Genomic DNA, 27,999 nt, shown 5'->3' on the forward strand with positions numbered 1-27,999 from the left:
ACGACGAAATTTGGGGGAGCGTACAAACAAATTTTCGCGGAGCAAGTCTTGCCGAGCTGATGATGAAATATTGTATAGAGCTACACTGAATGACGGCAGTGTTACGTTCCTGAAAAACGCATCAATCAGCAGCTGAATTGATATTTCATTTGTATCAAGCCATTTCGTAGAAAAAATTGCTTGGAGAGCAGATTTATAAACGAGAGGGAGCGATCACTATTCTGTTCTCATATCCTCTCCCAATGCGGCTATGCGTCGAGGTGGAAAAGGAGGATCAAATTCACGGACTGGGAAGCGTATACAAAGCCCGCGTAAATCTCAGAATTACGGCGGCAACTCCAGACGACGACCTTATTCCAACTATTAACCAACTGCCTTCAGAAGTCCTCCCGTTCCACGATCGCGCGTCTCAACGTAAAGACAGACCAAGACTATGAAAGAGTATACGAACTCTTCGCAGGCGTGCGGAACGAAGAACGAAGAACACTAAGAAATCAGAAGACGTTCGAGAGGCTCGCAGAATGCAGAGGCAGGTAAGACGCCACTTGGAAAAGTGAAGCAGACAGCGATGGCAGGACTTCTGCTCAAAACTGGACGTTCGCGAATTTGGCGCGTCGTTAAGGGAATGCGCAGCAATGTTCAGCGGCTGTACCCTTTCCGAGCGCTATCGTTGCACGACGACATTTCACTGAAAGAGGCGGCTGAAGAGTATTGTAGGTCATTCACTGTCTACAAGATGAGTACCGCCGACACGCCCCACAAGTGCCCCCTCCCAAGTCCCGCTTGCAGCTTGCCCCGCCATTCGACCTTCCTTTATTCCATGCACGAACTCAACGCAGCCATTTCTCATGCCAACAAACGTTCTTCACCGGGTCAAGACGAAATAATTTGCGAGGCCATTTCTCACCTGTCCCATCACTTCTCGACTGTGTCTCCTAGAATATTATAATTCAATCCGGTTCTGTGGCTCAGCGACTTCCCAACGGAAACTAGCAAAGCTAGTGGCCATCCTAAAACCTGGTAAACCACCAACGACGTTTGACTCTTTCCGACCAATAGCTTTGCTAAGCTGCGTCGGCAAAATTTTGGAGAAAATGATATTCAGAAGAACGACGTTAAGAGCAAAAAACTCTATCCGCCCCAGATTAACGGCTTTCGCGAAAATAGAGCAGCCACTGACAACGTTATTGCACTAGTTTCATCTCTGGAAGAAGAATTACGTAATGCATATGTTCCTACTGCCGTATTTTTAGACATTAAACCGGCATTTGATTCAGCTTTTCATGATGCCTTTCAGACATCCCTTGCTGCTCTTGGGTTTGGTGGAAAATTTATGTTTGGATTTCAAGTTACCTGCACGGGCGAAAACTTTTCATGTCCACGCCGGAAGACTCTATACAAAAAGGAGTACCTCAAGGAGCCGTCTTGAGCCCTCTGCTATTTTGCTATTTAACCTTACTCTTATCCACCTAAAGCGAGTACTCCAACTTGGCGTACAGATCACACTTTACGCGGACTATATCTGCATCTGGAGTGGGTCGCGATCGCGTCGTATCACGCAGCAAAGGCTACAGAAAGTTCTCGCAAACATATCTGCGTACCTTTCACCCAGAGGACTCCACCTATCTTCCGAGAAAAGTGTCGCCACTGCGTTTACTCGCAAACCCATGAAACGATATCGACTGGTTCTCGGAGGCCGCACCCTACAATATGTGCGAACACACAGGTTCCTCGGTATCCTAACCCTTTGATGCCCAAAACTTTATTATTTTTCTTAAGCGTGTGAGAAGTTTTTTTTTAAGATGGATCTAAAAGAACTACCAACATTACAAATATGAAGTCAGAAAAAATTTGGTTCATTAGAACGGACCTTAGGACACACTGGGCACTAAGAAAGAATGGGCACTGCCTGTCCATATATCACTTGAACAAGAGAGCTACCTTATTCACCATGATTTATGGTTCAAGTGAAGACCATAACGTAAAGTTTTTATCGCTTTTATTTGTAATAACAACGAAACTGCACAATTTCGGTTACCGGTCATTAGCCCATTGAGCCTGTTTAGCGCTGTTTACTGCTCTACGTGGCCATGCAGCCCTCAGTAGTGCTGCATGACCGGGAATACGCTTATCTGAGTGACACCCTTTCATGGCCACGTAGAGCAATAGATTACACTTGTGCAGACGGATGAGTGATTGTGTTTTTGTTTCTGTTTATTCGTTGCAATAATTTACCGCCACGTGGGAGACTGATGTATGTATATAACCAGTGTTTTCTTCAAAATGAACTAGTTGTGAGTGCAGCGCTGTCCTGCTTACTTTTCGTTTCTTTTTTGTGCTGTTTTTTTTTTCGCGCTGATTTTTAATCATAAACAGAGATATGAAATTGCCTCGTACGGCTTTCACTAAAATTATCTGTCACCTCTATGTCGTGGGCTACCAAGCTTCGCTGTTGATCCACCTTCACAGAGTGGAACGGCTCGTGATTTTTATTCCAGATTCTCACTGACTTAGCTTTTACTCTCGTTGTTGGAAATGCCTGCCCAGAAGTGTTATCCGTCAAAAGAAAAGCTCACAACCTTGCACGATCGACTGTTCTGTTCCCACTTGCTTTTATCGCCTCGGGGGAAACCAACGACTCCGGCCTTTTGACCTGCTGAGAGCAGCTTATCTTGAAAGATATTCGGAAGCTAATCCGTTTATTGCTTTAGGGGGAGGGTAGTCGTCATGCGGGCATGAACAGGGTTAATATGCATTGCAAATGACGGCCTGTCCTAGGTGATGTAAGTTGGCCAAAAATACGGTGTAATGATAACAACCACCTTCTCTTCGCGAGAAATGTTATCCGTTTACGATTTCTTTGGAAGCCAAGTGCGCGCAACAAAAATATTTTTTTGTACTAACCCAACCCTTGGTTCAGTTGTAAGGCAGACTTGCTGCTGTAGCAATGTTCTAGAAAGGTAAAATATATTTTAAACGCAAAGATCTGGATTTTTCTGTTCTTTTTGTAAGGGAGGGGGGGAGGGGGTTGGTTTCGCTTAAATTTATTGTTTTTGTCGTTTCGATTTAACGAAATTTTACATCGTGGCAGGACCATTGATGGTTATATTTTTCCTTCAAGGCTCCTGGGTGACTCGACGAAAAGCTTTTTGACTGCTCCGCAAGTTCTGATACGTATTACGAATCAGCGCGAAGTGCTTCGCCGTCTACCTGTGCGCGCGAAATACGCCGGCTACATTGAGTTGTGAGCCTTGCGGAGAAGTTCTGCGCGTTGCGAAAAAGCCCGCATACCGAAAGAACATGCAGGTCCGGACATGTCCGGCCTCGCAGGCGGTTTCATGACAGCAGCGAGGCCTAGCGACCATCCTGCGCGTGCGCGGACTCAACGCGTCCGTGCGCGGTATAGGTGGTATTCACTGAAAGTTTAGCTGTCAATTTCTTCGCTTGGCAACACTGAAATGGCCACGGACATGGTGCGGCTTGTGCCACTGCGGCCGCATACCGAAGAAAAAATAACACCGGCACGCGTCGACTGCTCCGTTTCAACCATATTCTCAACGGTGGTGTCAACAGAGTTGTTGTTAGTCGCACTCACATTGTAGTCGAAGCATTGCTATGCGTTCGGCGGGCTAGAGCTTGGAATGTCCAACCCATATCATGCGCTTAGCACAGACAAGTACCGCCCTCCCACGGAGCCCGACGTAACCAGTGACGGCGCACTCACATGGTTGACTGCATGCGTGCCTCGGTATTGAATACAGGCTATATATCACGCATCGTCCCGCTGCCTCGGCGAGAGTGATTTTGCTTGTGTGTGTTTGACTGCTTTGAAACTCGTCGAGGTATGTTTGACCGTTAAATGGAAGAATATAAAAGCGCTCTTCTTTGAGCGAGCCAGCAGTGCGCTTGGGACAGAGCTCGAACACGCTACTCTGCCCGTATGAGCGTGTGGCCGTATTGTCGCTTGTCTCAACTCGCCATGTATTAAACCGTTTTAAGTTTGGCATTTGGCTCTTCGTTGTCGGAACGAAGTCGCTGGCCAACCCCGATATCTCGACGAGGTGGGGCCGTTCCTGTACGCGTAATCCTGTAACACGCGTGCAAGGCGTGTTTCTGTACTCCCACGCTTGGCAGGGGCCTAAGATTTCCACCGTGCAAGCACGCGGTTGACGCTGTGCCATCAGCAGGATTGCCGGTTCGTGCACACATCACATTACATCACACTCAATGACAATGAATCTCGGTGAATTTTACATTTTGCAGTGACTATATACTTAACCGGGGACCGCTATATGCAAAGGACGGATGCGCCAATTAGGGTCTAGCGACTGTTTGAAAATTATGGTAGCAAAAGACTTCGTACTGCCACAAACTAGTGCGTGGCTTTTTCGCGTACTGACTGCGTTGTGTGCGCGCGTGCGTGTGTGGCGGGGCGGGGGGGCTAGAGGTACCGTTACGTTATTATGTCCCAAGCCGTCGAACAACTAACAATTGCGGTACAAAAAACTGTTTGCAACAAAATGCATTGAATTCTTCGGAATTATAACATGGCTTCCTGTGACAAATCGGCCACTTTCTAACGAAAATGAATAATTTGCTGTCGGATAATAAGGCGCACAAAAATCACCATTGGAAACGCGCAGAGACACCGCCAAGTTCAATGGTTATCGCTTCAATAACATTAAAGATCTCCTGCAAGTAATCTGAGGCCGACACATACGCATGGACTTCCTCGTGTCGTCACCTCCCTCCGCCTCATCTTTCGCTGCCTCCAAACTATATGCAGCTTGCAGTGACGCCAGTGAAAGGAATTCTGGGCTATGCGTCCGCCATGCATATGAACCGCTCACTCTCCCACAGTCGTCGCTAGCCTCGCAAGCCGTGTTGTCACCATGTTCATGTGCGCGATATTTTGTTGTTGCAACCGCAGTGACACTCGCGGGATAACAAAAACCAACAGCCACTTTTTCTCAATACCGAAGATCGCGGAGAATCGGCGTGAGCGCGCTGAGAACGAAGCGGCGCAGCTTATGGCTGGCGCGCATTAAACGCGCCAACTTGGACATCGAGAACCGCCACCTGCGAGTCTGCGGCGCGCACTTCATCACAGGTAAACAGTTGCTTTCGACTTTGACAGCGTGATAACGCCGGCATAATGAAAGGTTAGCTTTGTATCCTTGTTCATTTTACGTTCTCAGGCAAAGCCAGCTAAACATTTCGAAGAGACGGACCCTGACTGGGCTCCGTGGCTCCTCCTCGGCTACGGCGCCAAGAATACGGATCCCTCACAACACCAACGTCTCGAAAAACGACGGGCCGAAAAGCTAATAAACGGGCGCCGTAGTGAAGGGCTCGATACCACCGCGAATTTTTCAACGTGCAATGCTATCGCAGAGGCCGCGTGCGCTCTACAGCGTTTCTACTTCAGAATTCATCCCGTGCCCTCGGGTTCAGCAGCCCAGCGCCATAACCTGCGAGACACCACGGCGGATTTTTTTTTTAACTATGTACAACCAGTTGAAAGACGTTGAAAGCAGTGTTTCGAACCGAAAAAAAATACCGGTTCCGTTACGGTTCGGGTTCGGGCGAATTCATTTCGTTCCGGTTCAGCTCCGGTTCGGCTGAATCCCGTACCGAACGGTTCGGAAGCTTAAACCGATTCGCGAACCGGTTCGATAAGTTGAATAATCAGCTAAGTAAGAAAAATATTTAGTAGTTTAAAACAACAATAAAAACAAAATACAAAAAAATTCAAAATACCGCTGTTTCCCAATAACAGTGGAGCGATTTCAACGCAAACTGTAAACAATTGGGCAAGATCATGTTAGGAAAACAGATGAAGTAGTGGCGGATGATTTAACAGCTACTTCCCTGTTCAAATCTTCCTAGGGACTACACAAAGCCACCTCCAAAAGAAACGTATGTCAGCGGCATATATTTTCTACCCTTTCTTCTTTTATTGACATCAAAATCCTCGCTATGAAATCGCCCATCACGCTAACCGTCAAACCCTACAATTAGGCCTGCGTACTGGCGTGTTTGAATATTAGCGTTTATAAATCCCAGCGGCGTAGCACGTAAGAAAAAAATCCTACCGCAGCCACGTAAATGCTACCAATGAATTCGATTATTCGGTCGCCTAGAATAATTTTTAGCTGTCACCTTCTCTAGGGTGTGAGCCGCAACACTGTTAAAAGTAAGCTTTAGTTAACTCGCAGTCATTGCATTATTGCTCTGATCGCTGGAGTACCTTTTGCGATAGCTATCAGGGAAGTGTGCGTCACAATGAATTCGTGATCGTTCCGGCTGATCACGCTTTCGTTCTGTCCGCTAGATTGCGGAATGTTATAACAGAATAAGCCATTACAAACTGACGGGGTAATTTGCCGAGCGAAGCACCAGCTGGAACTCTTGAGGAAGACGCTTTTTCGACAGCAGTATACACCCCCTTCGGAACAAGTAGCAGTAGCAGCATGCTGCTACTGCTACTGCTACTTTTACTGACTGCGCAACTCGTTACTCTGCAGAGTAACGAGTTGGGCGGTCAGTAAAAGTTCACTGCAGCAAATCTTCAAGTAGCGCGTCCTCGCATCGCCAGACCTCCACTTCGTCGGCTGGTCCAGTGGCCGTCTCCACGTGTGGGTTGTGAAGGGACGACTTGACAGATTCGTCGTCATCGTCTTCGGCGCGGCGGACCCGTGCCACGCCGGTCGCTACACGATGACGACGACGAAGGCAGGAGCTCCTCACGTGGCAAGCCTGGACGACGCCGGGCGGTCGCCGCGAGGTACATGCGCTTAGGGTTTTCTGTCCACACCGGACGGATTTGTGTCCGCCTAAACAGCTCTGCTGTTAACAGCAGTAGCGGTCCCAGCGATCGGTTTTGGGGGGGGGGCGATTTTTTTTTTTTTTTTGGGGGGGGGGGGAGCGGGGGGGGCGAGGCGAATAAAGAATCGCTCCCCTCCTTGCGCCAATTCTGCGGAGGTGGTAATAACCATGGAGGCGTGTGCGCATATGCGGTGCAGCCCGCTGGGATTTAACTTCGCGCAAGTGGAATGCTTAAAAAAACTAAAAATAGGACACTGAGGACCTCTTTGGGGGGGGCGACCGCCCCCTTCGCCCCCCCCCTTGGGACCGCCACTGGTTAACAGGTACATTTTAACACCGCACCTGTTTAAGCGTTTGGTTCCGCCGTGGAGCTTTACCAGAAATCTCAGCCCAGCCGAGCGCACGTGAGCGTGCGCCTAATGAGGAGCGCCCGGCGACGGCCAGCTCGACTTTCGAGACCAGCGTTCGTGGCGTGATCTATCGCGTGCTGTTCTCCTCGCCAGTTCACGTGCGTTCGCGCCTGAAGTGGGGAGCACAGACGCCGAGTTCGCGAAGCGGGATGAGGCCCGTCCTAGCGCGTGCTAACGCGGTCCACTTTGGGAAAGATGTGAAAGGTAGCGGACAAAACGACCCGGGCCTGCCGGTCATGGAGAACTTTCCGCGGCAAGTTCGGAAATCCCTGTGAGGTGCAACAGTCGGGTCTCCGACGAAGGGAGAGGGGCCGTCAGTGTTTCTCCAGCCTTGCATCACTAGTGCAAACTGCGCCAATTTTTTGTTTGACTAAATAATGCTAAATTACTTAGCTTCCCAAAAAATTCTGACTGTGAAATTAAGGTAGTTACAGCCCATAGCTCAGATACAAGACAGAGGCAAATCCCGTGCGCCGTGGACGTCGAACAAAAGCTCGCAACCGCATGCCAGATTTGCCACGCAACTGTCTGCTGATAAAGATGTGGCACCAGCGAGTGTGTATCACGGTCATGCAAGCAAGCCAGCCTACAAGTCGTGTCACCATTCTTTGCATGCCGGCTACAGAGTGAGGTAGCAGGCTAGCCACTGTTGAACTGCGCGTTGGCTCCTTCATCTTTAAAGACGACGGTGTTTCTTTGGATACCTAAACGCGATTTTTTTCTGTTTTTGTCTGTCTGTCTGTGTATTTCCGTTTGTCTGAATGTATGTATATCTGCCTGTCCTTCGAAGGCCAAAAATTCTAAATCTGAAAGCACACTTCATACTTGTCAACGTAGTTCAGCAAAACCGAAACAGTAGGCATGTTTGAGGCGAACCATAAATACATAAATGATATTAGCAGCCCTGTTTTAACTAAAAATAGACGTGGGCTTGATATTTTGAGATGCCAAATAAAGAACGCGCTAAAAACAATGTTGTGACCGCAAAATACAAGAAGGGCTCTCGTCCGGGCCTAGACTTTGCGAAGGCATTCCAAGCCCAAAAGGTGCCAACTGGTGGCGCGCGAACAGTGAGAACACGGGATAATTGAATGGAATTGAGCAAATCTCCATCGAATTAATCCTAACGGAGCGAGACGGGAGAGGAAGAGCGTGTTGTTACGAATCGACTGTGGGTGTCTGTGCGTGTTGACGCGGCGCGTGGACTTCAACACCGCACAGCGCGACGGCGCGCATTACTACATTCCCGCATAGCACTTATTTTGGGAGGGGAAGGCCACTTTCGGCGCTCATGCGACTTCAAGAATACGGTACGACCAGAACACGAGTCTCGAACATTCAGAAGCTTGCCCGAGCGGCTGACTCATCGCCTCTCTGGGTTTCGCTTGTGTGTGCTTGATTCTAACGTGCCGTGCCGAATGACTGTTTTGACCGTTGCATAGGAGACTATAAATAGGCTCTCACCCCGATCAGGGAGCAGTGAGTCGTGGGCCACCGCTGAGGACGTTTCTATGCCCGTTTGAGCTGTCATTTGTAAGCATGCCAGCGTGCTGCTACCTGTATCATCGCTGTTCTTTACTCGCCACGCATTAACCAAGTCAAGTTTTGCCCCTGGCTCTTCATCGTCAAAACGGAGGCAACTCCTCTACAAGCCGCTCGTTCAGCACGCTACCAAGACAAGGCGGAGGTCGGTTCTTGGGTGCCTTCGACCGTGTAACAGTGTGGTGCGGGGGAGAGAGACAAGAGGCGTTTACGTGGCAGGGGCGGCAAAAGACCATCGTCTTTCGACGACATTTGCAGCGAATCTAGCTGATACTCGGCCATTTTTTTAACAGCGTAGCTGTTGTAGCTGGCCGTAATGTGTGGCGCGTTAAAAATACTAAGAAAACGACGAGCGCTTGTGAGCGCGTGCCTCGCGGCGACCGCCGCGGGTCCCCGGCTCACGCAGTGACTTCAGCAAAAAAAGAGCGAAAACCGCGAGGAGCGCATCGCGTTGCCTAACAACCAACAACGGCAAGCCTGGCGCAACACCTGCTCAATGGAACCTCGACGTGACCCCAGGAACGCCGCGCACGCGTCGTGCGCGTACGCGTAACCGCTGCGCCCAGGCTATCGTCAAGCGCTACCGCGCATGTAATTCTTGGCATGAGGAACGGGACGATATCGGTGCATATTACTACTGCCACAGTGCAAAGTGACGACGGAACATGTAAATAAACAATTTCAAACTTGTACAAATCCGTGGTAATGTGTCCTTCAGTGCTCACGTAGAAAGAAATCTTGCAGCTTCGCCATGGTTCAAGCCAACTGCGCGACTTAGTGGAAGCTTCGCCAGTTTTTAGTTCCACCCCTGCTTCTCCTAACCCTCGAGTCCTTGGTTCTTGATAGTGCCGAAAAGAGGCCGCACAAGCAACCAAATATTTTTTTTTTATGTTGAGGGGAAAACGCGCGAAATACGGGGACAATGCATCAAGGAACACGAAAACGCTCGTTTTGTGCACAACTAAATTTTGTCCACGTTTATTGCGCTGTTTTACAATAACCAAATTTAAACACCTATCCAAAAAAAAACTACGCCCACTTCCCCTCGCGGGAACCCTGGTGTGATGCGACGCTGAGGGGGGTTTAAGCGCAATCGGAGAGCAACCGTCGACCGAAAGGCCGCCGGAGAGCGGCACACCGGTTATACGCGCAGCGCGCCCGAAGGAGAGGAGACTGCGGAGAGAGAAAGTACCGCACATGCGCAGCACCGCGCGCAGCGCCGCCCTCCGGCGGAGTGAGAGCGCGCTGGGCCGCACACCCGCAGATGTTGAGAGAGAGTGTTCGCTCTCACCTGGGCACGCGCCGGCGCCAGTGCGTCTGCCGCGGCTATGACGCAACACAATCCAACGAAATCCACTTTAATCCAATCAAAATCCAAGCCAAGCCAAGCCAAGCCAATCGAATCCAATTCAATGCCCCTCGCGAGAGAGTGTTCGCTATCGGAGAGGAGAGGGGGTGAGCGGAGAAGAGTGCGGACGCCGACGATGACGGACGCACGCAGGAAGGAGAGGGCCGCTGACAAGAGATGCTCTCAGCGTCGCATCTAAAAGGTGAACTGTAGCAAAATCTTTTGTTGAAACTGCATGTACCAGCATTCAACGAAACTCTGAGAAAGTTTAGCGCTACAGGCCGTGTGTGCAATTGTGCGAGCATCATTCCACATCTTTTTGTTTGTTTCGCATGCGGCGTAATAACCTTGCAGAGCCATGGCCTTGCTAACATCGGCTATTTCTGCTTAACACATTAACCTTCTTTCTCCCTATCTCTCACTTCAACAAATTTTCTGGTAACCTGCACATAAGAACACAAGACAATAAAAAAACCCACCACCTTTGTCAGCCCGGCAATGTATCACAACGCGCGCACGGAAATAAACTTAATTTGGCGTCGCCTTCAGACCAACCCTTTCTACAACACATCAATCTTACGTAACATGTCCCCAATTATTCGGCTCCATTTTCTCTTCGTCTAACACCACGTACCATGAGTACGGACTTGCCTCCACACTCTAATAGGGTGACCACCTTCCAGCTAGCAAAATGTGGAGACACGATTATGGGAGGAGGGAGGGGGGGGGGTATAAACACTGACATTCCACAATGAAAAATTAGCTACAATAACTTATTTTATAACTTTTGGAGGCATTTCTTTTTCCAATATGAAGGGTGGGCGATACTGTATGCATCCGCGCAAGTAAATATCTCCCCTTTGGCAATGCCACACGGTGGGCCCGTGGCTGCCCGCTCTGTTCTCTGCACCAGGCGGATTCTGAAGTGCTCTGATGCAGCAGCTACTAGCCGCTCTTTGAACCACACACCCGTGTGTTCATGTAACTCATGTCACGAAGTGGGCCACAAAGATGGGTCCATTGGCTCACTGAGCTTAAATTGATTGATTGATTGATTGATTGATTGTAGGGTTTAACGCACCGACGCAACGCAGGCGATAAGGCGCGCCGTAGTGGAGGGCTCCGGGTTAGTTTTGACCACCTGGGGATCTTTAACGTGCGCCGAAATCTCGCACGCACGTGCGTTTTTTTGCTTTTTGCCTCCATCAGAAAAGCCGCCGCCGCGGCCGGGAATCGAATCTCCTGGAATCGCGGTTGTCTCTGCGTGTTATGACAAATCGAGCGCATCGCATCCCCGTTATGGCAATGCCCGCTCCTCAAGACATAAAGTTGCCATCTCTCCGTTAACCCGCAAAACGTGAAATTCTTTTTTTCTTCCTTTCTTTTTATCTTTCTTTCATTCTTTATCTTTCTTTATTTCTTTCTTTCTTCTTTCCTTTCTTTCTCTGTTTCTTTCTTTCTCTCTTTCTTTCACTCTTTCTTTCTTTCTTCCTTTCTTTATTGTTTCTTTCCGTACATAAAGCGGAGCGGTGGCTAAAGGCTTGGAGCCTGACTTGGGCCCCTGCTCCGGTGGCATGCAGCGTGCGGGCACGGTATATTATATTGCACACTTGCAGTCGAGTGTACAAAAAAAAAAAAAAAGAAGAAGAAGCCTACAGAGAATACATTTGCAGTCGTGCTCCTCGAACGCTCAATGTGCGTCTACTTTGCACAAAAAAGAATACAGAACCAAATTTTCACACAGGATACGGTATCAAAACACTCGCGTGTTTTTTCGTGCAGTGCAAGGAGTGAACGAACAACAAAATACACCCGAAACAGAGACTTACTTCAGCATAGATATCTACAATGCCGCTGCAACAATTTATTCTAAGCTTCGGTAAATTTTACCAAAATGCAATTAACTGCTCTAACAGGACATTTTTAATCTGTGTTTTTGACAACCGTTGGCGAAAATTAATGTGTTTCTAAACTTCGTTCAATAACCTTCTCGGTCCCGGGGTACCCAAATAGGTACCACAACCATAAAGGCAATAGCTTTCCCCCATTCGAAATTAGCACGTCAAAAGTTGTCTCCCGGCCAAAAGCAGGCCTTACCCGCCGCGGTGGCTCAGTGGCTAAGGCGTTGCGCTGCTGAGCACGAGGTCGCGGGTTCGATTCCCGGCCACGGCGGCCGCTTTTCTTATGGCGGCGAAAAGCAAAAACGCCCGTGTGTACGAGATTTCGGCGCACGTTAAAGATCCCCAGGTGGTCAAAATTAATCCGGAGCCCTCCACTACGGCGCGCCTCATCGCCTGCGTTGCGTCGGCGCGTTAAACCCTACAATCAATCAATCAAAAGCAGGCCTTGCTTTCACTAAGCCCCTCTAGGTGGTGCGATGTGTTCAGGCACCTCTGAAGAGCGAGGTGGCAAAAATGGCTTTCACGGGCGCGAGCGCTCGAATGCGTCCACAGGGCAAGAAGACCCAGAGTACCCAAATGGGTACCATCAAATTTCATAACTTTCGTTTGCTTTTTCGCTATTGTAATTTATTTTTGCACTTATTTCTATAGATAATGAACCAAACAAAAGTATGTTGTAGCATTTTTGTAGTATTTTTGAAGCATTGTGGAATTTTGAAAATATTGATCCGCACTGAAGTCTAGAGTACCCACACTGGTATCATCAAATTCTAGTACTTTCGTTTGCTTTCTTGCTATTGTAATTTTTTTGCGTTTATTTCTATGGATAATGAATCGAATAAAAAGTGTGTTACAAAAGATTTTCGTATTTGCCCATTCTTGGGACTGAAGAGGATAAGAAGGGGATTTGATAATCTGTGTGTTGCCGGCCATTGTTTGTTCTCGTAGACGGCATTGGTCGATGTAGTCTACGCAAGTTATGTTTATGCGGCGGTACTGCTGACCCCATGAGGAACCTTAGTATTATGCGGGACATTTTTGAGGATGTTCGTTTCTCTATGCGGAACGCAGGGACAATAGACCTAAACGAGGGACGGGTGGTCACACTACACCCCAACTCTCTCTGCCCCGTCCCCTCCCTATCCCCTGAGCAGTGGGAGGACCCGCTGAACAGCTGGGGTAACGCCGACCAAATACTCCGGGTAACCTGTTCTCTGACTGCAGCCAAGGCCCAAGGGTAGACTAAGGTGTTCACTCTCACCTAAGAACAACTGCGCCATCGTAGTTTGCTTGCAATAAACGTTATAACGTTTATTGTTTACTTCAAGCAAACGAGGTTATCTGTCTCGTATGCACTCTCTCCCCCTGTTTATCGATCTCTGGCCTACTCAGACACGTGTCGTGCTAGAAGCACGCTGTTTTAGAAGTGGCTCGCCGAAGATACGCTGTGCGCGTGCTGCGTATCGCCGACGCTTTATCGCAGCCGAAGCAGCACAGGACGAATCGGGATGCAAGCGCTTCCTTCCGCTTTTGACCGGCTGGTTCTTTGGGATAACGCCTCCGAAAACTGGATGAAATTGAAGCAGGGCATTCAACTGTACTTCAGAGCCACAGGAAAGAAGGACACAAAGGCAGAAATGGCTGCGGTATTTCTGCATGTCGCGGTACAGGAGGCAACCGACAACGACAACAGCTCGCGCAGGACGAGCAACACGACTTCGACGTAATTCTGCAAAGCTTGGCAAGGGAAAGTACTACAATCCAATCCAATCCAATACAATACAATACAATACAATACAATGGTAAGTACTACACCCTGCAGCGCACCTAAACGCTCGAAAGGTATGCTTCTGGCTCTTGGCTCCAACACGACGATAAGCCATTCGAGAAGTTCGTGTAGAATGTGCAGATGAAGACCCAAACATGTGATTTGTAGACCTAAGAAACTCAGTGGTGCGCGAGCAGTGGGAAAAAATACAAACAGATAAGAGCCAGCCTGTTAAGAGAAAAAGATCTGAGCCTTTCAAACACAGTTAATTTTTTGTAAGGCCGCTAGGCTTGCGATCGTCCGACAGTCCTGGAAGAATGAAGAACACACCACAAAGGCTGGCGCAATAGGAAAACAGGGGCGAGTCACGCTGCAAGATGAGGCCTCCCATCCGAGCACGTTTTGCAACTGGTTGCTAGACGACATACCGAAACATGTTTTTCATGGTCATCACGAAACGAGCACATAGTTTTCGTTTTGCAAGAGCTTCCACCCATCTAAAAGATGTCCAGCATGGAAAGAGAGACTTGCGGAAACTGCTGCAAGCATAAGCGTTTGGCGTGCGCTTCGAGGCGAAATAAAATGGCGAAGGTGAACGGGACCATGACTTCTATACTTTTGCGGTACAAATCCGCGGGAGTGCCAAGCTCTGCGGGACGCGACCGATGCGACAGGCCTACGTTGTCCGCGATCGAATCGAACACAGACGCCCCTGGCGACGGAGTGACGAAACAGTGTGCGGATGTGTCTTTCAAATCGGATTCTCATCCTCTATACGCCGTGCGAAGCAATTGGGTACGCGCTGACCCCGATGTAAACGGAAATGACTGGTTGCCGGAAACGGTGGAAGGTGCTGGCAGTAAGCAATGCCCTGGTTACGTTCTGTTGGAGGGTTCTATCGAGAAAACGATTAATCAGCAAAAGTTGCCGGATAACGCGCTCATCGTACTAAGGGAAGCGGCGGTCATCGCTTGCCATGTGGAACACGTTAATGCATACTTTTGTTTTTACCCTTCGCAGTTTTCTCCCCGATGAGTGAGTGCGATCAGCCTTGGGAACGGCGCAGGGTGCTTGGTTGAAGGTGACGCGGTTGTTATTCGCGACAAAAGCAGGCTACATAAAAATAAGTAAGGACGGTCGGCGGGCCGGCGCACGCTAAAGATTTGCCACACCATTGTAAACCTTTCGCAAGTGTTCTTCTGAAACGAAAAAAAAATAATTGTTCTACACAGCAGCCCTGGTGTCATCGTTCGTGAATTCAATTGAGGTACGCACCCGCCCTGTCGCCTTTCCTGTATCGCGCGTTTCCATGTACTACATCATTTCAGTGAGCAACACTTTAGCGCCAGGTACGGAGGTGTCGCGGCGGCGAAGGCGGCGGTGTCCGCGTAACCGAGCGCGCGGATGAGCCACCCCAGGCAGAAAGGAAACGGAGAAGCAGCGCCTGCCGTAAGTGTGAGGGGGAGGGAGGCATGCACTGCTAAGGCGTCTTCTCCCAGAGCGTCGCCACGGCTCAGCTAGTATGTATTTCTACCTCCCCCTCACACTTACGACAGGCACTTCTCCTCCGTTTGTGGTTACCCGCCGCGGTGGCTCAGTGGCTAAGGCGTTGCGCTGCTGAGCACGAGGTCACGGGTTCGATTCCCGGCCGCGGCGGCCGCTTTTCTGATGGAGGCGAAAAGCTAAAGCACCCGTGTGTACGAGATTTCGGCGCGCGATAAAGATCCCCAGGTGGTCAAAATTAATCCGGAGCCCTCCACTACGGCGCGCCTCATCGCCTGCGTTGCTTCGGCGCGTTAAACCCCACAATCAATCATCAATCCGTTTGTGGTTCGTCCGAACCACTTGACATTTGCGCGGGAGGTTCAAACACGATTTGCAACAACGTGCTCGGCGGCAGCGAAGCGCTGCGAGATAACGGCAGAGTAGAGCGCGCCGCCGCGCGTTCGCTGATCGCGCGATCACTTCCTGAGACGCAGCAGATGTGCGCCATGACCGAGGAGACTGCATCTCACGCTGCGCACAGATTTCACATTATGGAGTATATTAATTATCATGCGATTTTTTTTAAACCACAATACGAGTCACAACGTGAAACGAAGCTCCAAATGCATTCTTCTTTCACAAAGTGTTCTGCAAAGTATTTCGCTACCGAAAGAAGAGACGCGCTGCTCTCGCAAGGAGGTACGCTTCCGTCGGCGCCACAAAAGTGCACGTAACGCTCGCTTAACCTTCGCTGAATTTGAAGTCCAGAGGGAACGCTACCAGGCGTTTCCTGGGTTTGCACCTGGAGATATAGCAAGCTCCGTTAAAACGAAAACGCCCGCGCATCGACATTTTGGCGCACGTTAAAGATACCCAGGTGGTCAAAATTAATCCTGAGCCATTCTCTACGGCGCTCCTCATAGCCCAGATGTCGCTTCGGCGCGTAATACAACCAAAATTTGCGAATTTGAGCGTGGGGGAATTGAATGTCGCGGCGTTTTCTCTGCGTGCATTTATCCCAGAACGCTCTGCTTTCCAGAACCGTCCAATTAGACAGAGAAGATAGCCGATATGACAAGAACACACAGGTTAGTAAAGACAAGGTAATGCCCTTTCCTTATCAAATAAGATTTCTCGGCGCGGCATACAACATAAGGAGCAACAGGCGTTAAGCTTGAAACCCGGGGTAACTGCGGCCATGCGCTGTTAACGAGCGAATCCCAAGACATACTTCGGGGCAATATAAGATGTTATGTATTATATATACACTCTTAAGAAAAAGAGTGGTGCATTTATTAACAGAACACTAATTAGTTATTTGTCACAGCACCCACTAGGTACTTAGTAACTGGAGGTACAAATGTAGCTCTAGTAATTTTACTAACTGAAGCAGGTAGTAGGCACCAGTACGTTCAGCAGGAATGTCCCAGTGAATAGATACATGGTTTTACAAACTTGTCAGGCATAACCTATAGTAAACAGCGTGACGTTAAGCAGGTGTCTTTTACACACCTGATCTTTTTTACACACTTGTTGGCCGAAAATGGCGCAAAAATCTTGTCCCAAGGCACACACACCTTTAAAAGGTGTTTTATCTAAAGAAGGATGTCAGGATTAAGAAAGGCTGCGCTTGTAAACACCCTAAAGTAAGGGTGTGGGCAGCGCAGCTAGGCGTGACAACGTGGATTGGCTGAGCGCGCAGCACGACATAGACACATTCAACGCACAAACATCACACTTATAAAGACCCAAACCTGGAGTTTGCCCAGAGATACTACTCGGTGACAACTTAAGAACGGCACCGGAAGTTGCCGCGGTGCCTTATCACCGTAGCCGGATGTTTCTCCGCGCGGCGCAAGTAGGGTGTTACTGGGAATATTTGGAGCATGGTGTGAGCCGTTCCCGTGATTTTTTGGACTTAATATGCTTATAAACGACTCCACTGATGGCAAACAAACTGCGTGAGACAAGGCAGACGATATCACGCAGTCATAGCAAACCCCTTTCAAAACGCGCGCGCACAGACGTCACGGGTCCGGCGGTTTGGCGGAGTGATACACTGAGGTGGTGCTGTTCTTGAGTTGTAACCGAGTATAGTCGTCGAGATACTGGGCGAGATGCCTTTTTTTTTTTTTTTTTTGCCGTAGCGGCCGAAAATGGAAGTTCTGGGTTGGCGATTGATAATCTCTCCTATTGTTAGAGGAGCGTTTTTGCACGTGCACGGAAATGCGCAATGCGCTGAATCGATGCTTGCTTGGCTCCAGCGGCGGTGAACACTTTGTATTTTTATTTTTTATTTTTCCTCCCTCCGTCGCCGCGACAAACCGGCGTTTGCAGAGGGCGGGAAAAAGTTCGCCATAAAAAAAATTGCGCCCACCTCCCCGCGAGGGGAACCCTGTGTAGATGCCACGCATCGTGGGGTTCACTTGGTGTTTCCGTTGTATTGATTCTGAAATCGCGTGAAACGTGTCGGGAACGCGTATGATTATTATGTTTTATGATTATTATTATGTTTTATTGGTCGATCTCGGTCAATCTCTCTATGTGGTACGCTTGGGGCTTCGCTGTCGCAACGACCTTTAATCCATCATTGTTGCTGTAAGTGGGAGCTTCTTTTCTTTTATTGCAAGTGTTAATCATTGCCCCACCATGCGTTGTATCAGTAGCATCTTGACGTAGTTTGAATGAGTCAAGGATATAAGGCGCGTTCGTAGCATTTGATCCGATCTCGGTTTTGTGGCGCAGTGGGAAGAGCACCATGTACCTCGCGTTCCGCCCACAGGGTCGTGGGATCGAAACCGGGCACCGCTAACTATTAATTTTTTATAGTGTACGGGGAGGGGTGTGGACGGACAACAACGCCCTATGGAGGGACAAGGCGAGTGAATGAGATGCAGTCTCATCTAAAAGAAGACGGCGAAGACTTGACCACTGGATCTCATCGTGCCCTTCTCTCTCTCTCTCTCTCTCTCTCTCTCTCTCTCTCTCTCTCTCTCTCTCTCTCTCTCTCTCTCTCTCTCTCTCTCTCTCTCTCTCTCTCTCTCTCTCTCTCTCTCTCTCTCTCCACATCTAGCACGACCTAACCGCAGTACCCTGGAGTTTGTGAAATGAGCCAGTGTTTTTGCTTGGTTTTGGAGACCGAGGGCGAGTCGATCTTTGGATAGAGGGGACGCGATACCGGCCTACAGGCACTCAATGACCGCTTGGGGCCAACACATCCATCTTGCCATTAAATCCAACGAGCAGAAACATCCAATTTCGTGCCGTTACATTCACCGTGTCAGGACATACAACCTGTCATTACATCCAACGAGAAAATATATCCAATTTTGCAGGCGCAAGTAGACGGAGCGGTGCGGGCCCGGCCGTTAGAGTCATGAGGGCATTTTTTTTTTTTTTATGCGGTCACGTTTAGCAGCCCCATTGCCATTTTTGTTAAGGTGTTACGTGTTACCCTGTTTCTTCAGGGTGTGCTTTTTGCTGGCACTCAGAGCGAGTTCTTTGAGGCAATGATCGTTGCGGCAAACGCGTACCTTCTGACGCAGGTCCGTCCGTCTAAAACAACTGTAAGCCAACAAAGAATTTAGTGCGGAAGAAGAACTTTTACCCTTTGCCCGGTGTTCGGATTCAGTGCCGTGGGTGTGGTGGTTGCTGTGAAAATAGCCGTCTTGTGACAGCCTATTCTGAGCTCGTCAATGCTTGGAATATTTGGACTTATGCGAACGTTCAGGCTGGTTAACGGTAAAATCGGAAGCTTTTGTGTTGCTTTGAAGTGTTGTCTGTCCACGCTAGCTCTATCACTTAATTTTATGCCTTTAACTCATGAGGGCAACGGTCGTGTTTAATGCTTTTTTTTTTCGCATGCAGCGTAACAATTGCTTTATATTGAAGATTTTACTGCGTTCTTTCTCTTTACTCACGCATTGTGTGTATGGAACGCGGTGCAGCGTGCGGACAAAATTTAGTGGCATTCCCATGTGGAATAAATTTGTCATGTGTGTATTGCTGATGACCCAACAAAATCAATAAAAATTATTCCTACGTTCCGTCCCATAGCGTAATGAGTGTTCTTCACAGACTCAAGGGCTGGCCTACAATGTCTAGCGTCTTTTCCAAAAGACCAGCTTGTGTCTGACATACACGCTTTACATCTTCAAGCTTTGCAAGCGCACCATTACATTGTAGTTCAGTGGATTCCAGCCCATTGTGGGATAACTGGCAATGTGAAGGCGGACATTGCTGCATCCGTTGCGCATAAGCATCGTGCATCGGCAATAGCTATACCATTCTCCAGGAAAGATGCATCTGTACTTGCATGCAGCGTGGCATGGAACATGCAGCGTGCAGCCTGGGATGACGTATCACGTCATTACGCGCCGCTATCTTTCATCGATCCCAACTGCAAATTTAAAATGCCACCAGGACTTTCCAAGCGAGTAGAAGCAATTCTACATCGCATGCGGTTGAACGTCGCATAGATGCGAAACTTCCTCTTTATGATAAAACAGGCTACGTCACCACTCTGCCCACACTGTGATGTGCGCGAAACCCTGCAGCACCTGCTTTGTGAATGCGCTTGATTCAGTGCTCAAAGAGTGTCCCTCGCAGTGGCTTTGGAACTGCCGCTTTCCGTGGACATGCAGCTAAAGGACGTTTTAGGACCATGGGCTTGTCCCAAACGTGCTTTACGGGCTACAAAAGCTCTCATAGAGTACCTGCAACACACAGGTCTAGACCAGTCGCTGTGAATAGCTCGCCGTCTCTGTGCGCATCAAGTACTTGAACATCATCGCCATCACCTTTATCACGTCATCAACTGGCATAGCAAGTTAGGCATTTTAGCCCAGCTAACACCGCCAGACTTGATTAAAGATTGTTCTCTCTCTCTCTCTCTCTCTCTCTCTCTCTCTCTCTCTCTCTCTCTCTCTCTCTCTCTCTCTCTCTCTCTCTCTCTCTCTCTCTCTCTCTCTCTCTCTCTCTCGCTCGCTCTCTTCGCAAAGATATTGTTATAAGCTACTACCTTAGCCTGTATGGGATTTCTTTTGGTAACGATAAAGAAAGCCTTGCGTTGGTTTTCCCGTTGTTTGCATGCGGGTGGTGGGACCGTTGTACTGTACTGTAGCGGCGCAGACGACATTCCTTTGAATGCACCGGTTCGCTGAAAACTGCACAAATGACGGTTCCTTCACCTAACATCACGGGGTATCGTGCACGATACCAGGTTTGGTGGGTTGGATGGACTTCTGCGCGTCAAAATCAAAAGAAAAAAACGATCTCCTGCGGACAGCGCTTGTTGCATCGAGGCTGCTGCATCGCTTTGAAGCGTGCTTTGGTCGCGGTTTTCTTAGTCCGGCGAGGCGTTCACACGTATCGCCGCTTGAAGATCGAGGTTCATTGACATATCCATGTCAATGAACCTCGTGAGCATGTCGTGCGTGTTTAGTCGTCGCTACCAATCCCAAAAGCGGCCTCTGAATACGAGCAACGCCAATAAAGGCTGCTAAGCGTGGTCACGCGGCATCGGTAAGGGGACGTGAATACGGGCCAATTATTACCACATGACTGAAATCATGACAGGCTGCGAGCGGTTGCACATTTAAACAACACGGAAACAGGCGTGTTGAACATGGAAAAGCCATGGCATGTCCCGTCCATGTTTGCGCATTTCGTCCGCGGGCGGCACTGTTGACCGGCGCCAGCAGCGCCACCTGTCCCAGGTTCGGGCCAAATAAATTGAGCAAGAAAACCAACGGGATGCACGGGGAGAGCGAGAATAACTTAGTTTCCTTAGAAAGACATCTGCTCTTGTTGCTTTTATAGCCAGCAGCGGAAAAACCTCTGACGGAGTCGGTGGGCTTGTCGCAAAAATACAATATTTTAGCGATAATTTTGGAATTATACATTTTAATGTGGGTATATACAAGTGAGCATGTGGGTTTGCAGAAACTTTTTAATCATGAGGTGGAGTGAGAAATGTGGGAAATGTCCAATAAGTCATGTAATTTTGTTAGTATCGATGAATTTTAGTATCAAACAAGCAGCAGTTACTAACTGCACGGTCTAGACTAGTGACGATAACACTTATGGTCCAAAACCCACGTACCGTTCTGCGGTGTAGTAAAGTTCGTAATAAGTTAGTAAATACAGTCAATACTGCCCTTTTACTACGCAACACTCCGCGGAAAGTAATAGCTTGAGCCCACGTTTGGCTCTTCGCACTGCATGCGCTCTCGCGTTTCGCGCTTGCAACGTGGGCCGTTCCAAGCCAAAAATAAATTGTATTACCAAAAAAACAGAACCTAAATGTTAAAAAAAAAACGCCAATTTATCCGTGCCTTTCATAACCTCCAATATCGAGCGTCGAGAAGTAATATGAGATTTATTCAACGAAAAAAATGCGTGGTTATTCGGGCCCCGTTTACGTAATTATTTAATTGGAAAACTGCGGAGACAAGTTTTACCACGGCTGCAACTTAGCAAGTACATTTGCTATTCCATGGTTTTGTAACCGAGTGGTGTTTGACTTCGTTTTGTAAGGCTGCGATCAAATCTGACATTTCCTTGCGCTGTAAGATTTGAAAAGAAACAAGGAACAAAAAAGTCAAGAGTGGTGCAGTCGTAACAGAAAATTTGTGCTGACTGAAAAACTTTGCTCGCAACACTGTAACCATGCCGGTCACTTCGCACAAATCTGACTGAAGTTGAAAAGTTAAGCGTTAATGGTTTCATCAGTAACCTCGATATAATCAGACTTAAATAACTGATACCACAGCACTATCTACAATACCTGCATCCGATGTCACTAAAATCGGACCAGACTACGCGTGCACCCAAGTCAATATCATTGAATGATTTGCATTTATGTCTACCCGTGCACTCATTAGAATTAATACATTTAATGTTGCTTTCCTAATACAATATATGACAAGCGTCTGTAGTGAATCTTCGATCAGTGCAAAGCCGTTAATTTTTCAGAACATTACGCAAATGCAAGCACTGCCCTGCAATTTGCTAAGACTTTATATTGTATATTGCCTTTTTGACCCATTTAAGTCAATGGCAACACAACGGTAACCGTCCATTCCGCGCGTTAAAACAGCCGCTATACTCACGTAGAAGTGATCATTGCTGAACAGTATCAATTGCGGTAGGCAGCAGGCATCAGACCACTGGCAAATTTATCGCATGTTAACTGGAGTACAATGTAAGCGCCAACATTTCTATGCGTAGAAACTTTCGTATCATCATCGCTGCCGCATCGAGAGCAACGATGACATCATCATCATCAGTGCCGATCATAGGAGTCAACTGCGCATGCGTCCCCATTTCCCGTACAAAAACAGCGCGCCCGAAGCAATCGGTGTCTGCCACACACCCCGCATGCGCGGACAAAAAAACATTGCTTGGTATTCCGACAACTCCGTCTTTCAAGAAAATATTGGCGCTCTTCTCATGCGTTTGGGAAGTGCTTTGGCATTCCCTTGACGCCGGCTAAGTTACAATGATCGGTGAAAGATTAGGCGGCCGCGCAGCTCCCAGCAGTCGCTTTTGTCACGGCATTCAAGCGCTTGTCACAATTCGCAGCGCGACCATTCTTCCTATCAGAAAATTTCTACGGTCGCGCGAGAGTTATACACTGTCATCTCGCGCCATCAAGCACTGCATCCGCTTATTGCATTAGTGTTTCGGGACCCTTGTAGCGACAGAAAACAAAAAAGACGATGCATTTGCCGGGTACCACGCGCACTACCGCGTGCGCACTGCACGAATCTGCGTTGCTCCGGGGCCTCGGAAATACATTTCGAGCAAATGAACTCGATTCCGGAGTACAAAACTACGCACGATTGCTAAGCTGGCCCGAGTTTGCCTCTAAAATATTTTTAGGCGTACCAATAGTGTCTAGAGTCACACAGTTTCCAGTGCGCGGGCATGTCAACGCAAAGGATAAATTCACTTGTAATTCACATAGACTAGCTGCCACAACGAAGCTCTGGGTGACTCACCGTGCAGATTTTTGTACCTTGAGTGCATGCCTCGTGCATCCGATAAGTGGAAGTTCGTTGATATTGATGTCACCGAAGGTCCCCGAGCAGACAGAACTGTGGAAGGCATTTTCTTTTTTCTGCAACGAAGCTCTCCGGACGACACCTTGTAGTCGAGTGAGAGCTTCTTCAACTGCACGCGATGAGGCGCGCCGGTCGCCAACGATCTGGTTTTTCCCACGGCGTGTGCAGTATGGTGGCGCCATCTGCAAACGATAAGCTCAACGATTGTTGCAGTTGGCATCTGTTATTTCTCTTTTCTTGCAAGCTGGTACTTTATGTTTCAGTTGGCTTTCACTTTCTGATCTCTAATGCAGATCTATAACTAGTGCTGTTTTTTTTTCCTGTTCTGTTGCTCTTATTTCTCTGTCTCACCACTTGTCTCGTCGCGCGCGGTAAATACAAACACAAGTTTCAATTCTACGTTTGTTTGTTTTTTACTTCGATCTCGATGTGTGTTTGTAATAGGGAAACAGAGAGAGAGAGAAAGAGAGAGCAGCTGCTTTGTTTTCGCAGTTTCAGAGGAGCCGACAGCAACGCTAACGTGAGCATGGCCCCGTGGGAATCGCTCCGACCGAGCTCTGCCTTCTCGCTCTTGCCTTCGTCTACTTTCAGAGAAATCTTGGAGGTGTTGCTACGTGCGTGCTGCTGTCGCTCTCACTTCGTTGCTTTCCTTTCGTGTGTGTGTGTGTGTGTTTTTTTTTTTTTTTTGTACGTGGCCAGCACGTTTCGTTGCTGCTCTCCTGTATCCCTGTCTTTTTAGGTTACACACCTTTATTTTCATTCTTGACGGCGCCGATGTAACACGCACCTTGCTTGCAAAGCAGTTTCTCCCGACCGCTAGGAGGGCTGTCGCCGGCCGTTCGGCTGCTGTCGCACCCGCTTGACATTTATTTACCTCACCAGGGTACTTATTCTATTGTCCACGAGATCTTTCGAAGCAATAGTTTTACCTCCTGAAGGTCGTGTTCTCTTTTACATTGAGACAGCACCTCTTGCCAGATGTCTCTCTCTCTTTATCTGTCTCTCTCGGAAGTACTGAGGGTCGGACAGACTTGACGCCCGGTTAATTAAGGCGCCCAGCGCAACAGGTGCGTCCTATGCCAAGGTGAGCATTTTTCCCCCATCCCGCGAAACGCGCTGCGCACGCTCAGGGGCGTCCACCAGCGGGCCAACACCTACCAGGGTCAAACGCGCACGCGCGCGCGACAGCCATCATTGTTTTGCCTTCTTTCTTCCCCGCCTTCACTCACCGCCACTTCGTTTCGCGCAGTCGTCGTCGGTTCCAACGCCGCGCGCAACAAGCCCGCATTCATTCGCCCGCGGCAAAATCCAATGAAAGACTCCTCCCGGCGCCTTTGATCGCGAAGCCCGCCGCCTCTCCACATCGCGAAGAGGACAGCCCCGCGAGAGGCGAAAGTGCCGTCGACAGCGCCCTCAGCCGCCTCGCTCGCCGTGATGACGGCCTTCTCTCGACAACTACGCCGAAGGCAGCTCACTGTGTAGCGATCGTCTGCGCATCGACCTCGTTGAGTGACGTTCGCGCGTGGCTTTGGCCCTGGTCTCTGGGTGTCCGCTAGGTCCGAAGCTGTCGCAGGCGTTCTCCGGGGTACCTCCCTCTCAACAATGCGGCGCCCACAACGTGCGCGACAAAGCGTCGGTTCTGTATTCTCTTCCCTCACATGAAAGTTTTGTTGCTTTTCTCTTTCTTTTTTTCTTTTAGCGCTTAGTTTTGCCACTCTGGTCGGCTCTCCGGGATCAGTGAGCCCTCCGCACCACGGTTTCGCCTTCGTCGGCACTGAACCCTCGCCGGTTTAATTTATTTGAAGAGGCAGAATATATGGCCGTTCGGATGAGCTCTCCGCTCGTCGGACGCGCCCTCCACTTCTCTCTGCTGGGTCTTGCTTCGACTCCGGAACTGTTTTCTTTTCCGCTTTCTCTGTCCCTCTGGGCCTCCGTTGGCCCCGCTGATATGCCTGCTTCTGCCTGCTTGTGCCTCCACCGTTGTGAGGGGACCAGGGGTTGCACTGGCTCTGGCGAGTTTCTTTTTTGCTCCCGCCTTGTCTGAATCGCATCGACCTGCTTATCCTTCGTGCGTCGGCACCGTCTCCACGAAACGTTTGTTGTTGTTCCGGCTACAGAAGAGAGGAGTTTTGCCGAAAGAAACACTGAGCCACGCTTGCACGTCGCCTGGAAAAAATTGCGGAGGGGGCTCGAACCCCCATACCCCTTCCCCACCCCCAACCCCAACCCCTCTAGCTGCGTCCCTGGTGGTGAGTATTAGGAATGGGGAGAGGCCCACGTATTGGCTGGCACCGCCACAGATTAGAGAGTTTTAGCATAGCGGCTCCCGTACGCTACGCAAAGGTTAGCGGGTAGCGGGAGCGGACTGCGCATGCGCGCGCGGGGAGTGCGAGGAGGTTGCCCCTCAGCGGAGGGAAAGAGCGGGCATGGCGAAGGCAGGCCGCGCGGAACTAATCCACCCCACCGTGACGAATTTGCTCTCCCCAGTCGCGCCCCGCTACCCGCCGCCGTAGCGTTAGCGGACGGAGCACGCTATGCTAAAACTCTCTATTGTCAGCGTTCCCTCTGCGTATTGAAAACTTTGTGGGGAGCTCATGGCTTGTCTTGCGTCCTACATTGCAGGCCTCCCCATTGAGTGCTGTTATACTTCATCGCGCTACCAGACGAGGGAAGAGCTCTGAGGTGCGGTATCCGTACCCGCGGCCGAGCCTGGTACTTCGATAACCTGCTCGCCGTTTCCTTAAGTCGCGGGGCTTGATTATGATGTCGCGAAGCCTTTGTTTGGTTTATAGTTTTCTGTAGTTGCCAAGTGCTTCTTCGGCGGCCAAGGCCTCTCTTTAGGAGACCGCATTTTTCATTGGGTGTGGCTCGTATGGCGCGCTGGCCGTGTGTCAGCAGTAGTAGGGCTTACGCAGTGCTGGATTGGCTAAGGTTGGTGCAGCGCAGGGACTCGTCGCACAGGGAAGGGGAAGGGGGTCCATCTACTGAGGGGGCTGAGTCTACTGGCTGAAATTGTGGTAGCAAGATGGCGGCATTAGCTACGTGGATTGTGTTCGCTTCTCCGACTCCGTATAGGGGACTCACTTGAGGGACGCTTGCCGACCGCCGTCGGTACAGCGCCTACTACCCTGATATCTTCCCCACTCAGCTGCGTTCTGTCAATTACCAGAGCCGATTTCTTCAAGCAGTTTTATCAGCTTTATTTTTAATCTTTTCGTGTTATTGATTGCATGCGTCTGCAAACCAATAATAACCTTCAACCATTTTCCACGCTGTCCACACACCTTCCTACTCCGAACCCCGCAACCACTGATCTCTCTACAATATCGTTTGGGACTGCCCCCAAACACCCCCCCCCCCCCCGTTCCTCTTCTAACCCCGACTACTGAGCCGGCATGCTGGCCAGATCACGCCTCTGTTCAAGAGGTCCAACGAGTCCAGACCCAACCGACTATCTTCAGCTGGTCCACCAGGCCCGCCTGGCCGCCATATCCTAGGGACTCCTAAGGGGACCAACAGTAAGATAACACTCGTATAGTTTATTCCCACTAAACTTTACACCTCCTCACCCTCCTTTTCCTCTCCCCCGCTTCCCAACCACTCCTTCAAGCAGTGGAGGACTACCCTGGCCAGCGCACAACCGATACATCACTCAACCTGGTGACAGCAAGTCGAAGACGAGGAACCCCGGACTACGGATGCCTTTCACGGGGCAAGGCGCCTGTCCGGCAAATAAAGTTTTGCTCTCTCTCTCTCTCTCTCTCTCTCTCTCTCTCTCTCTATATATATATATATATATATATATATATATATATATATATATATATCTTTCTATCTATATCTATCTATTTATCTATCTATCTATCTCAATAAAACGAAAATATCTAAAGCATAGGCTATAAGCTAGAGTTAACAATGTCTGTTCTAAAGGATTCAGGCATCTATAGTGTCTCGTCATTCTCCATCTAGCCCTGTATCATTCCGGCCACATACAACCATATCGGAAAGGAACGCCATTTTACTTAATGATGTGCGCAACCTGAATAGGATCAGGCAGTTGTGCTGTCATGATGGTGATTATATACCACGGAAGGTTTATTGAGGAAATAAAGAATACGGCCCCACCTGAACCAATCCCTATAAGAAGGAAGATAAGAATAGAAATGTCTAAATGAAAAGTAATGAGCTGCCTGGATGCAGTGAGCGAGGTTACCCTTACGAATATAATGGAGAAAGCTCTCGTAAACTTTTTCGAAGGGTATCTGGCCTTGAAGTGAGTTCTAGTAAGGCTTGAATGCGCTGAAAATGCGACAGTTATATATTCTACTACTTGTTAGCGTCACGCAGTACCAGGCGTTTCGGCTGAAATTTCGTAAAAATATGAATGGATCTTTCACGCTGGAGGGAAACCCGTCACCAAACGATGTTTACCATGACCCAAAACGAAGATACGTATCCCGACCCACGTCTCATCTTGGGTCCTATAGCAACCGTGACAGCGACACCCGTACACCTTGCTGTTGTCCTGCGATAGAACCACGGCCTTTTATACTACACAGCGGGCTGTAGCGCTATGTCAACGCAGCAATTATTAAAGCGAAAGTTTTCTTAGTGGCACCGATGGCGTCCTGCCAAAAAACGAATGCATTTA

General features: G+C 49.1%; 1 protein-coding gene across 1 annotated transcript in view; it reads right to left on the minus strand.

The window, feature by feature from the left end:
• Positions 1–23,439, minus strand: part of LOC144145804 (urease subunit alpha-like) — a 92,567-nt gene extending 69,128 nt beyond the window's left edge. The window contains exon 1 of the mRNA XM_077677550.1: positions 23,286–23,439. Coding sequence (XP_077533676.1) covers positions 23,286–23,324 — 39 coding nt within the window. The 5' untranslated portion in view covers positions 23,325–23,439. The remainder of the gene's footprint in view (positions 1–23,285) is intronic.
• Between the last annotated feature and the right edge of the window lie 4,560 nt (positions 23,440–27,999).

The sequence above is a fragment of the Haemaphysalis longicornis genome, unplaced genomic scaffold (assembly GCF_048455015.1).
Source record: "Haemaphysalis longicornis isolate Haplotype H1 unplaced genomic scaffold, Haemaphysalis longicornis Haplotype H1 scaffold_7, whole genome shotgun sequence".
Classification (NCBI taxonomy): Eukaryota; Metazoa; Arthropoda; class Arachnida; order Ixodida; family Ixodidae; genus Haemaphysalis; species Haemaphysalis longicornis.